The sequence below is a fragment of the Lissotriton helveticus genome, chromosome 5_1, assembly GCF_964261635.1.
Source record: "Lissotriton helveticus chromosome 5_1, aLisHel1.1, whole genome shotgun sequence".
Lineage (NCBI taxonomy): Eukaryota > Metazoa > Chordata > Amphibia > Caudata > Salamandridae > Lissotriton > Lissotriton helveticus.
Window position 1 is genome coordinate 1694054846 of NC_136065.1, and position 12333 is coordinate 1694067178.

The following is a 12333-nucleotide window of genomic DNA, read 5'->3' on the forward strand; positions in this document are numbered from 1 at the left end:
AGAGAAGTATGGTTTACTACAATGAAAATAATAAAAATAGTTTTTCAAAAAAAAAAAGAAAAAGCAACAAACCAGTACGGGCACTTCAGGAGTGGGCACAATACTTGTTAGTGGGCTCTTAAATGCATTGCAGAAACATCAACTGTACTAAGATAGTTCCGGACCAGTTTTACAAAAGGGAATTTGTACTGGTACAACCTACCTTGCCATATGGGGTGCATCTTCTACCACTGCAGGCACTCAGATTCCTGCTGGCTTTCAAGACTGCATGATTATACTAAAATTAACATGTAGGGCCACCTAGAGGCTTTGGAAAATGTGTGCTGAGGGGCATAAGTACGCATTTTAAGAATATCCCTTATTCACACAACAAAATAATTGACATGGTCGCTGCTGGGACGAAGGTTGTGGTGTGTGCTCAGGAAGGCGCTAGAATGTTGTCTGTTGACTGAGTTTTTCGATAATCCACTTGGGCCTAGATGGGAAATGAGGAGGAAGGCGGCACCATCATGATGGTCATGAGATTGGGCAGCATCAGGGATCCACTTCTCAAATTAGTAGCCAAATAAAAAGATCTGTTGTTTGACAACATTCAGGTTCATCTGTTCCTTGAAGTTAGTCCTGTAACTTTGAATTGGAAGCCTGAACTGTGGGAGATAAGAAATGAGCTACTGGCTTTGGGGGTTCCAGTGATGGTGAATCCCCTGGGATGTCTGAAAGTATGAGATGAAGGGAAAACGTTGTCTTCACACAGGAGGAATCACACTTTCCTGGATGGTATAAATTCAGCAGGTGCTACATAATGGGAAGATAGAGGGTAATGGGGTAATGTAGGGCAAAGAGGAATTTCATTCTGACCTTTGCCTGAATAGGTCATTCTTGATCTCCCGGGAGAGTTTTCATTGTAGAGGAAGCAGAGCGGATGTGTGAAATATACTTTGAAGGCTGCTTTAATGATCACTTAATGCTCCTTTTTCTCCTTCTTAGCCCCATTTGGAGATACTTAACATGGGCATCTTTTGGAGACTATGCAAACAGAAATGTATAGTGATTAGCTCCAGTTCATTTTTTGGCACATTGGGAAGGAGACGTTTTCCATTTTATTACATAAGTAATTTTGCAGGACCTGTCTGTATTGTTGGGTTCATTTATCAATAAATGAGGAGGAACCAAGTGAAGCAGTCTAAGGTATATTGCCTGCTTGAGTCCCACCTCATGGTAAAATCTTCAATGATGCCAGGACACATGTACCAGTGGGGGTCCGTGTCCCTATGAACGGCAGCATCAGCAAAAAACGAACAAGCTAGTTTGTAATAAATCTGCTCCTCAAGGCAAAGTAGCGGGAGAAGATGGAAGTCGGATCCCCTCAAGAAAAATGAAATAACTTGGTTGGTGCTTTATCGTTTTGTCTTATTTGACTCATTGAGGCTAACAATGCTCTGCAGTATGTGGTTTGCATTAGATTTCATAAATGTGTTCATTGTCCAATAGATTACCCAGTTATGGCCAAGAGAGATTTGGGTCAAAATGGTAAAAGGCTTGACCATCTTCTATGGAAAGGAAAACAATGATTTGCTTGATTCATAGCAGCTTGTTCCCGCTGCTGCTCATGTGCCCACTGATGTTTGAGTCATGCCGCTTTGACCCAGAATCTCTTTTAAAACTTATCAGCTACCCGATTTCTCCATCCTTCCTGAGATCACACAGGATGAAAATCCCTTTGATTTCCATCTGTGATGTTCTTGCACTTTCACTGCTGAAGGGTGCAACATTGTGTTCCCATTCTGAATGGGGCCCCTTTTGCCCAGTCTATCTGCAACTTTTGAGCTCTATGAATCATGTCATCTGTGATTCCATCTTCTTTTCACTCTGGTTACCAGGTTGATTACACTCTTTCCTCTCTTTCACTCTTGCATCTCATGTGTCCTCTGAAGATACCCTGACCCATGCAATGTCACCAGTGGTGAGAGTCGGAAATGTTCTAAAGGAACCAGCCAAGATTGTCCAATATGTGATTGTTCTTCAGTGTCAAAGCAAACAAGTAAAATAACATTGTGAAAATCCGCAAAGAAAGAGGAAAGCCCTTGGAAGAATTGTCTCCTGTCAAAGGTGCAAGGACACTTTGAATCACACCCTGACTGATACTGTATCAAAGCGCCCACACCAACCATCCACAAATGTTTGTCATCAAGTGTTATCATTCGAAGCTGAAATGCAGCTGCAATGGGAAGGAAACCACTCCAGTCCATCCCAGTGGTGGAACAAAAAACAAACAAAAAAACTCTCACTTCAAAAACATCTCTTTTTCAACAATTAGAGTAGGTTCGGCTGCTATAGATGTTTACAACTATTGAGAGTGCAACATTGCCTTTTGTTCACATACATTGAAGGACACCCTATTCCCTGTTTTCATATATTATCTAGAGCACAGGTGTGGACAACTTAAGACATGAACAGAGGGCGTGGGCAACTTTAGCTTTTCACAAATATGGGCTGCATAGAGTGACAGTCCTATTTTCTGCAAGTATAGAAGGGCTTACTTGAGGGCTTCTTGGGCGCTCTACAACCATAGGAGACAACGGAACTTGTTGAAGTGAAGGGACACGAGGCTCGGTTGGTGTCACCTCTGGAAAAAAAACAACCGAAGATGACAAAGTCACCACCGAAAAGTTAATACACACGATGCGTTATATAAATACAGTACAGTTGCATTTACCAGCAGGAAGTTCGGAGGACTCTGGGGCAGGGGGCACAATGATGGGCTCGCCAGTTACGTCATCCAAAAGAATCACAGAATCCAGCTCTGGGCCTGGCTCTTCCTGCAGCCTAAGGACAAAACCAAAATCAGCATATTACAGACACTGACTTACTACTAGAGGCTAAGATCAGTAAATTAAAAGTACATTTCCCATAGGTCTCTTCTCTTTGTACCTAAATTTGAAATCTTGACATTTTACATGTTATTTTGCTAAAAAGATATATATTCTGGACTTCCCTCACGTATGAAAGATTTGGTATACCTTTGTATGGAAGGGCCACACGTACGCTTGTGATATTACTTTGCTTAGGAGACCTGCTTGGTAGTTCTGGGCCCCATCGGATAAACTTCCGTAATGGTTAGGTTTCAAGCAGTATCGATATGGCCCATGCCTCCTTTGACGCACTAGCCTATTTCGGTACTCTCTGCTTTTTCAGATAGTAGATGGTGGGATCTGTCTGAGGCAATTGTATTGTATTGTAACAGTATTTATATAGCGCTTACTATGCCTGACGACGTGACAAAGAGCTTTTTCGGCGAGTAGCATGCTACTCTGGAACCCATAAAGGATAAGTGGTGAATTAGAATAGCGAAATATGAAATTAATTTGACTGGTGGATATGTTGGTCTAGTCAATTATTTGGATTGAGAAGGATAGTGGAGGGATAGAAGAGGGAAAAGGTCTGCATTAATGTCGCCCATCCTTTTCAACATCTACATGAATTAATTACCGGCATTGATCAATCAATTTCACCTCACGTTCTATAACTATGCAGATGACACGCAAATACTTTTCCAACTGGAAGGCCCCAAAGACATTGGAAAGTCGCTTATTTTCAGCTGTCTAAGAGCCGTGGAACAATGGATGACGTGCAGCCATCTCAAATTGAATGCTTCCAAAACGGAAATACTCACATGTGGCGATTAGAAAAATTATGACCCGCTCGCCGCCTGGCCTGATGATCTGGGAACACCGCCTAAAGTGTCTAAGGAAGTAAGAAACCTCGGAATGACCATGGACTTAAAGCTATCAATGAATGCCAAAGTGGACAAACCAGCAAGATCAAGCTTTGTTACTATAAAAACTGAGATAAATCTTCCCCCATTCGGCATTTCCACCCAAGGTCCAGGCTACCATCTCTCTTGTTCTGTCCGAACTCAATTACGCCAATAGCCTCTACCATGGATCACCTTTAACGACTATGAAAGGACTACAACGGATTCAGAACTCGGATGCCAGACTACTCTTACACATAAAACTGCAAGGCCACATCTCCCCTGCCTTTAAAGCCCTGCATTGGTTATCGGTATCCAGATAATCCACGTTCAAACTTTTTTGTATCACCCAAAACGCGATACATGGAACGGGACCGCTCTTCATCAGGAATAAAATCACTGAACACATTCAACAAAAGAACCTCTGCTCTAGAGTGGCACTTTGCCTCAAAATCCCAAAGTACAAGAAAAACCTTGGGTGGCACATCCTTCTCTGCAGCCACACCATGGAACTCTTTACCCCTCAACATAAGATTCAAGGATAACCACTTTATCTTCAGAAAACTACTGCTGCATGAAAACCATACGCAACCAGAAAAATACACCATATACCTCAGTATATACGCATTTATTTGCACTATAGATAAGTATCTACACATGTGTATTGCTTTCTATAAATGTGTATAGAAATTATGTTTAAAAAAATATAGATATTCATTAGTTATGCTTAACAAATGTACATTTTACTGATAGTTACATTATTCTAAGTTTTTAACATGTATATAAGTAACTGCATAAATAGCTAAGGGCTAGATGTAGGTCGGTCGGTAACGGCCGAAAATCGGTATTTTCGGCCGTTACCGACCGGTAAATCTGATTTGGTATGTAGGGCCCAGTATTTAACAGAATCGGTAAATTTACCGATCGGTAAATTTACCGATTCTGTAAAATACCGAATCGGTATTCATACCTAATCGGTATTTTTGACATGTAGGTGGGACTCTTCTGAGTCCCACAACCCTTAACGATTCGGTATTTTACCATCAAATATATTTGATGGTAAAATACCGATTCAGGTGTGCATGCACATGTGTGCATGCACACCTGTGCCATATGACAGGCAGACCTGCCCTTAGGGCAGGTCTGCCTGCCACATGGCCCCCGAATCTTTTTTGGGGGTGCTAGAGGGTGTCAAAGTGATACCCCCTGCACCCGTGGCAAAATCTGTATTTACCGATTCGGTAAATACCGACCGGTAATGCCCCATTCATTCCTATGGGCTTCAAAGCCCATAGGAATGAATGGGGCATTACCGGTCGGTATTTACCGAATCGGTAAATACAGATATTTACCGATTCGGAAGAAGGAACATCTGGATGTTCCTACATCTCCACCCCTTAGATTTACCGATTTTTAATTACCGAATCGGTATGATTCGGTATTTAAATATCGGTAAATCTATTTTACCTACATCGGGCCCTAAATCTCTTATCATAACTAATGATCCACAATTGCTTCATTATGGAATTACAAAATAAAAAAAATAAAAAAATTTAAGTCAACAACACTTGAAAGCCGAAGTTTATTAGTTGCATCTTTAACATACATATACTACCTTCCTTATGCATATATATACCTTCCATGTACTTGTGTATCTATATATTTATTATTTTTCTTCTAATTCAGCATATCCAATGCACTACCCTATTTCTCACCATATTCCACTCTCAATATGTCCTCTACCTCAACTCTCTGACTCATTTCAAATCTCATTCTACTACTCTTTCCAATGCACTACCCTATTTCCTACCCTATACCTCTATCAATATATCCTCTACCTCCACCCTCTAATTCATCCCATCCCCATACCACTACTATGATCCCCAAAATAACCCTTTCTAGACTCTTTGCTACTCTACACCACCTTGCATCAGCTCATACCTTTTTACTATTCAGATCTCCTAAACTAGCCTTTCTAAACCCTTCCCTCTGACTCTTCCCCCTCCACTTCCCTTTTACTCATACCAAGCCTCCTCCTATTGCTATGACCTCAATAAAAAAATCTAAATTCTTCCCTCTTCTATCCCTCTACTATCCTTTTCAATCTAAATAACGGACTAACATGCCCACCAAACACATTAATTTAATATTTCACTGTACTACTTCACCACGAATCCTATATGGATTCCAGAGTAGAGTCCTACTTGCCAAAAAAGCGTTTCTACATCTCATCAGGGAAGACTTTTCCCTCTTCTAGCCCTCCACTATACTTTTCAATCCAAATAACTAACTAACATATCCACTACTCAAATTACTTTCAGATTTTCACTATACTAATTCACCACTAATTCTTTATAGGTTCCAGAGTAGCATGCTACTTGCCGAAAAAGCACGTCAACAGCTTAGCAAGTAGCAAGCGCTATATAAATGCAAACCTTTTTTCCCCTCTTCTATCCCTCCATTATCCTTCTCAATCCAAATAACTGACTAACATCTAACACTCATACTTTTTTCATATTTCATTATCTCTTTCCATGCTGATGACGGAACCGCTCCGTCATCAGCCGCGGTGGTGCTGTGCTGATGACGGAGCGGTTCCGTCATGGCCTGCCTGACGCGCCTGCGCGGCGCTGATTTTGCGCCTGCGCGGCGCGTTCTATTGAGCGGGCGGGGCCATGACGGAACCGCTCCGTCATCAGCACAGCTCAACCAAGGCTGGGGACGGAGCGGTTCCGTCACCAGCATGGGCGTGACGCCCCCCCCTTAGCGCTGCGGCGGAATAGGCGCCGCAGCGAAGAGGTTATACTAATTCACCACTAATACTTTAAGGGTTCCGGAGTAGCGTGCTACTTGCTGAAAAAGCGATTCAACGCCTCGTCAGGGGTATTAAGCACTATATAAATGCAATAACCCTTCAGACTGCTCAAAGCACAGCCCTCTTGGGCAAGGTAAAAAATAAAAAGTAAAATATCAGAAAGGAAGGCACAAAATGGGTCAACAGACTTTTGTGTACAATATGCTACAATCGCTTCAAATGGGAGGCATAGCCGGTCTTCATGGAGGGACACCTGGCTTCCAAAATAATATTGTAGACTTTGAGAGGAAGATCGAAAGCTATCAACTCCCGCTGCTCAATCTCCACGCAAGAAGGGGAAGAGTTGACAGGTTTGGGTGGAGGGCTGCTGCCACAGAAGATCCTACCTAAGGGACAACCTGATCGGAGGATGGATGGCCATGCTGAGGAGCTGGGGATGCCAGACTCTTCGTGCCCGTGCCCGTGCCCAGTCCAGAGCCACAAGGATGTATTGGGCCCGGTTGTTCCTGATCTTCTTGAGAACTCTGGGCAGAAGTGGTATGGGCGGAAATGCATACAGGAATTTTGAGCTCCACTCAAACCGAGAAATTTCTCCGAGCCAGTGCCACCTTGGACACTCCAGCATGCAAAACTGCTGACCTTGCGCGTTCTCACCGGAGGAAAACAGATGTAACTAAGGTTCTCCCCACTGCTGAAAAAGACCTTGCGCCACCGCCAGTTTGAAACACCATTCATGATCCGTTAGGCATCGAAGGCTGAGTTGGTCCGCCCTGGTGTTCAGGAAACCTGCCAGGAGTTGAACCACTAGGGAAATGCCCTGATGTTCCAGCCATCTCCACACACAACTTCTCTTAACAAATGGTCCAGGACCCCACCCCGCCCTGTTAGTTGCAGTAAAATATGGTGGTGGTGTTGTCTATGAACACTTGTACTAGGCTTCCCTTTTGGAGGGTAGAAAGGCTGTCAATGCTAATTGGATCACTAAGAGCTTCAAAAGTTTGATGAGCCCGGATTCTGCAAGAGACCAGAGTCCTCTGATCTCCACCTCTCCAAGATGGCCGCCTCATCCCAGGAGTGACGCATCTGTAACTACTGTGAGATCTGTTTGGGTGAGAGGGGTCTGCCTCTGACCCAATCGCAGTACGTTAGCCACCACAGCAAATCCTTTACAGCCTCCTCTGAGATCTGGTCCAGATCGGTAAGATTCCCCTCAGGTAGCGTCCAAAGGACCTTCAGGTCCCACATACGCCATCTGGCATGTATGACCAGCAGGATGCAGGAGGCCATGGGGTCCAGCAGCCTCAGAGTTAGTCTCAGTAAAATACAGTAAAGAGGCTGAAATATCGGTATCATAGCCTGAATATCCTGGACTCGCTGCTTGTGAGGTTAAGCCCGAAACTGCCTTATTTCCAGAACAGCTCAGATAAAAGGGAGCGTCTGAGAGGGAGTCGGGTGTGACTTCAGCATGTTGATATTGAACACAAGCGAATGCAGGATGTCCGCCGTAGCCTGGAGTGGAAGAAGAATGTCTGGGGTGAGCCCGCCTTCCACAGCCAGTCGTCAAGATAAGGGAAGACTGACCCCCCTGATCTCTGCAGATGAGTTGCAACAACCGCGCTATCACTTTCGTGAACATCCGAGGGGTGCACGCAAGGCTAAAAGGGGGCACAGTAAACTGAAAGTGCTTGTGGCCCACTGTGATAACACTGGTGGGCAGGCAGGACGGAGATATGGAATTAAGAGTCCTGCAAGTCCAAAGCTACCATCCAGTCTTCTGGATCCAGGGCAGACAAGACCTGAGCCAGTGTGAACCTCTTGAATTCCTCCTTTTTGAGGAACATGTTGAGGGCTCAGGGATCTGGGATAGGAAAAGGACTTTGTCCTTTTTGGGGACAAGAAAGTACCTGGAATAACAACCACAGCCTCCTTCTGGCCCCAGAACCCTCTGTATGGCTTCCTTGGCCAAGAGAGCCATGACTTCCTTGCAGAGCAAGGACAAATGATTGTCCATCAGCTGGTCGTAAGATGGAGGCATGGAGGGATGGGTGGTCTCGAATGGGAGGGAGTAGCCCCTTCGGACGATCTGCAAAACCCACCTGTACGATGTTATAGACTGCCAGTGATGGAGGTGATGGCAGATCCTGCCACCAACTGGACGCCCATGATCTAGAAGGGCAAGATTAGGAGGTTTGGTGGCTGTAAGCTTCCGGGGTGTGGTGGCTGGACCAGACCGTTGGCTACCCGACCCATGAGGCCGGTAGGAACCACACCCTCGCCCATGCGAAGGCTGGGAAGCGTGTGACTCAGGCTGGGATAGGGTTGGAGCGGTTGAAAACCTCTTCTGTAGCCAAGAAAGGCAGACTAGGGATGACATGGGCCCAAGGACTTGGCCATAGCTCCTGAGTCCTTAAAGCGCTCCAGCACCAAGTATGCCTAGTCTCTGAATAGATGAGTGCCATCTAAGGGTATGGCCAGAGTGGAAGCTTGGACATCCCACAAGAAGCCAGTTGTGGCATCTCAGGGCCACAGTTGAGGAAACTGCTTTGCCTAGCAAGTCAGTTGCGTCTAGACCACAACAGATCGTGAACTTTGCTGAGTCTCTCCCGTCTGTAACGGGTTGGGAGAGGATGGCTCATGCCTCCTCTGGGACCTGCGGTAGCAATGCGCAACCAGATCCCAAACCGTGTGGGAATAGCAGCCCAATAGGCATGCAGTGCTCACAGACCAAAACGCCAGGCTGGTGGAAGAAAATGTTTTTTTCTTCAAGGAGTACAGCTTGAATTCCCTGTCTATGGGTGTGGTAGGGAATGCTCCATGGGATTTGGAAGCTTGGACCAACAAGCTCTCAGGGGTAGGATGTTGGGTGAGAAAGGCTGAACCTCAGGAGCAGGGTGGTGGCGTTGGGCAATCATCCTATTCACAAGAGCCCCTGTCCTGGGTATTTGCCAGGTTTCCAGAAGGACGTCGGTAACTGCATCATTGAATGGGAGTGGGTCTGAGGAGGAAACTCCCGGTTGCAGTACCTAAGTCAAGAGATTAGTCTTGACAGCCACCAAGGGCAGCTGAAAGTCAAGGACCTCGGTGGCTCTCCACACCACCATAGCATAAAAAGCTCCCTCTTCCGTAGCCACAGTAGGGGGGAGAAAACATTCCCAGATCTGGAGTGGTATCCAGTCTGCTGGCGTCACTCAGTTCCTAACACCAGTTCATTTGGGGCTCGTATGGCTGGTCTTCTAGAGGGTCCAGTGACTCCTTCCACTCCTCCCCGAGACCTAGCCTGTAGGAATGGGGCTCAGGATCTGATCTAGGATCCGAAGGTCCTTGCGGCTACGGCACCGGGCAACGTGGTTCTGGCTCCATGCCGGATTTAGCGCCAGAAGGGTCGGCATCTGGAGCGACATCTGGGAAGCTCGATGTTGTATATGTAAGTCTCAGCGTTACACAAAGATTTCAAATATATCCCCTACAACATCTCCCATATTGAGCGGAAGGCCTTACAGAACTTGAAACAAAATCAAGAAGTAATTATAAAGCCTGCAGATAAGGGTGGGGGGATAGTGGTGCAGTCTATGGATAATTAAAAAGCTGAGGTACAACGCCAACTGAACAACGGCAATCACTATTTGATTCTGAGAACGAATCCGCTATCAGAAATTCAGGGACTTATCAGCCATGTGACATCTATTGCTAAAACCGCTGGTTACTTAAGTAACAAGGAATTTGCTTACTTGAACTGCAAATTCCCTAGGACCCCTGTCCTATATACACTTCCAAAAGTGCACAAGGATCTTAACAACCCTCCAGGCCGACCCATAGTCTCTGGCTGTGGGTCGGTCCTAGAGCCTCTTTGTAAATACATCGACATATTCATCAAAGATTTTGCTAGTAGCACCCGCAGTTATGTGCGGGATAGTGGAGATATTATCTTCCAGCTGGAAGTCATGCAATTCTGTCCTGCCTCGGAACTGTTGGTGTGCTTGGATTTGGAATCCTTGTACACCAACATCCTGCAACGCGAAGGCATTGAAGTTATCCGTACCATTCTGGATACTCGACAAGCACCTGTGCCAGTTCCTACTGACTTTATTGTTGAACTTTTGACTATTTATTTGACACGTAATTATTTTGAGTTTGACGGACATTATTATTTACAGGTGAAGGGCACTTCAATGGGGGCTTCTTATGCCCCTAATTTTGCTATACTTTTTGTTGACGATTTTGAGAAAAGGTTTATTTACGACTTCACTAACAATCCTTATTTTGATCACATACGTCATTGGCGACGGTACATTGACGATATTTTTTCCATTTGGACAGGAACTGAATTAGAGTTATCTTTGTTTTTGGACTGGCTTAACCAATGCTCCCCTGATTTGAAATTTTCTTCTAATTGCAGTAATTCCCATGTTGACTTCCTTAATCTGACTATCTTCCCCCACAATGGGAAATTATCTACCAAATTATTCACGAAACCCACAGCCCGAAATACACTCTTGGAATACTCAAGTAATCACCCAAGGGGACTGCGGGATGGTTTGCCCTTTGGGCAGTTTCTGCGTATTCGCATAAACTGTTTCTTTAAAGAAGATTATTTCACAGAGGCTAAAATCTTGTCCGAAAAACTCAGGAAACGTGATTACCCACGGAAGCTAGTCAAAAGATCCATGAAGAGGGCATAGTATAACCATCGCGAGTTTTACTTACTCTTAAAAACAGAAAACAAACTAATCGGATTCCATGTGTAACTACATTTAGAACTCGAAGTAACAAAGTTTCAGCAATTATTAGAAAACATTGGCCGTTGGTGATGGCAACTGGCATTACACATGAACAACCTTTGTTCTCTTACAAAAGAGGAAAAAACCTCAGGGATCATCTTGTGAGAGCGGCTCTCCTGAAGCCCCCAGCCTCACTTCCCTTTGGGGTTTAAGTAAACTACTTGGACACTACAAATGTGGCGGCTGCCAAATGTGTGATTCAAGTCTGGACACCCAACAATTTGTACATGACAACATTGTACATGAACTGAAAGACTATTCTAATTGCAACACACAAAATGTTGTATATGCAATTTGGTGTCCATGCAACCTTATTTATGTTGAACAGACAACTCAAAAAACCAAAACACGTCTGACACAACATAAAAGTCGCATTCGTTGCCAAACTGAAAATGCACCTTTGGTGACCCATTATTTAGAACTGAAACATGCTCCATCAGAAATGTGTTGGCAGGTTATTGAGGTAGTGCATGTCCCCGCCAGAGGCGGTAGCATCACAGGTATTCTAAATAAAGCTGAATGCCGTTGGATGCTCCATTGTAACAGCATAAACTGTGGTCTGAATTCAATGGAAGAATTTCATTCTGTCACCTATGGGTAGATATAACAGAGATAAATGCTAATGAATGTTATCCATATTATACTCAATCACTGTGAGGAAGATTACTTAATGCGACAACTTTATTGAAACTTTATTGTTAAAATATTCTTTGCTGTTTAATTGGTTGTATAATACGCTATTTATGTGCTATGATTTTGGAACATTGCTTGGATGTATGTCATATATTCTGTATATGCCTATGGTCCCTTGGAAACAACGACTTAAATTGTTCTATGTGAATATAATTTTCTTTGTTACATTAATGTTTTAGTACATTATCTCATTTAACAACTATGGCTGTAAATCTACAACGATTTGGACTGCCCTGTGAGAGTATAATCTTCTTTTCTAAACTAATACCTAAGAAGTACCTTTTCAAATACTT

The 12333-nt window shown here is 44.2% G+C and overlaps 1 protein-coding gene across 2 annotated transcripts in view; it reads right to left on the minus strand.

Annotated features, from left to right (window-relative positions):
* The window catches only part of REC8 (REC8 meiotic recombination protein), a 690516-nt gene that overhangs the window by 508149 nt on the left and 170034 nt on the right, over positions 1 to 12333 (minus strand). For both annotated transcript variants that reach the window (XM_078644950.1, XM_078644952.1), the window contains 2 exons: positions 2717 to 2826; positions 2541 to 2626 (listed from right to left, as the gene is read on the minus strand). In XM_078644950.1, the coding sequence (XP_078501076.1) occupies positions 2541 to 2626; positions 2717 to 2826 (196 nt within the window). The remainder of the gene's footprint in view (positions 1 to 2540; positions 2627 to 2716; positions 2827 to 12333) is intronic.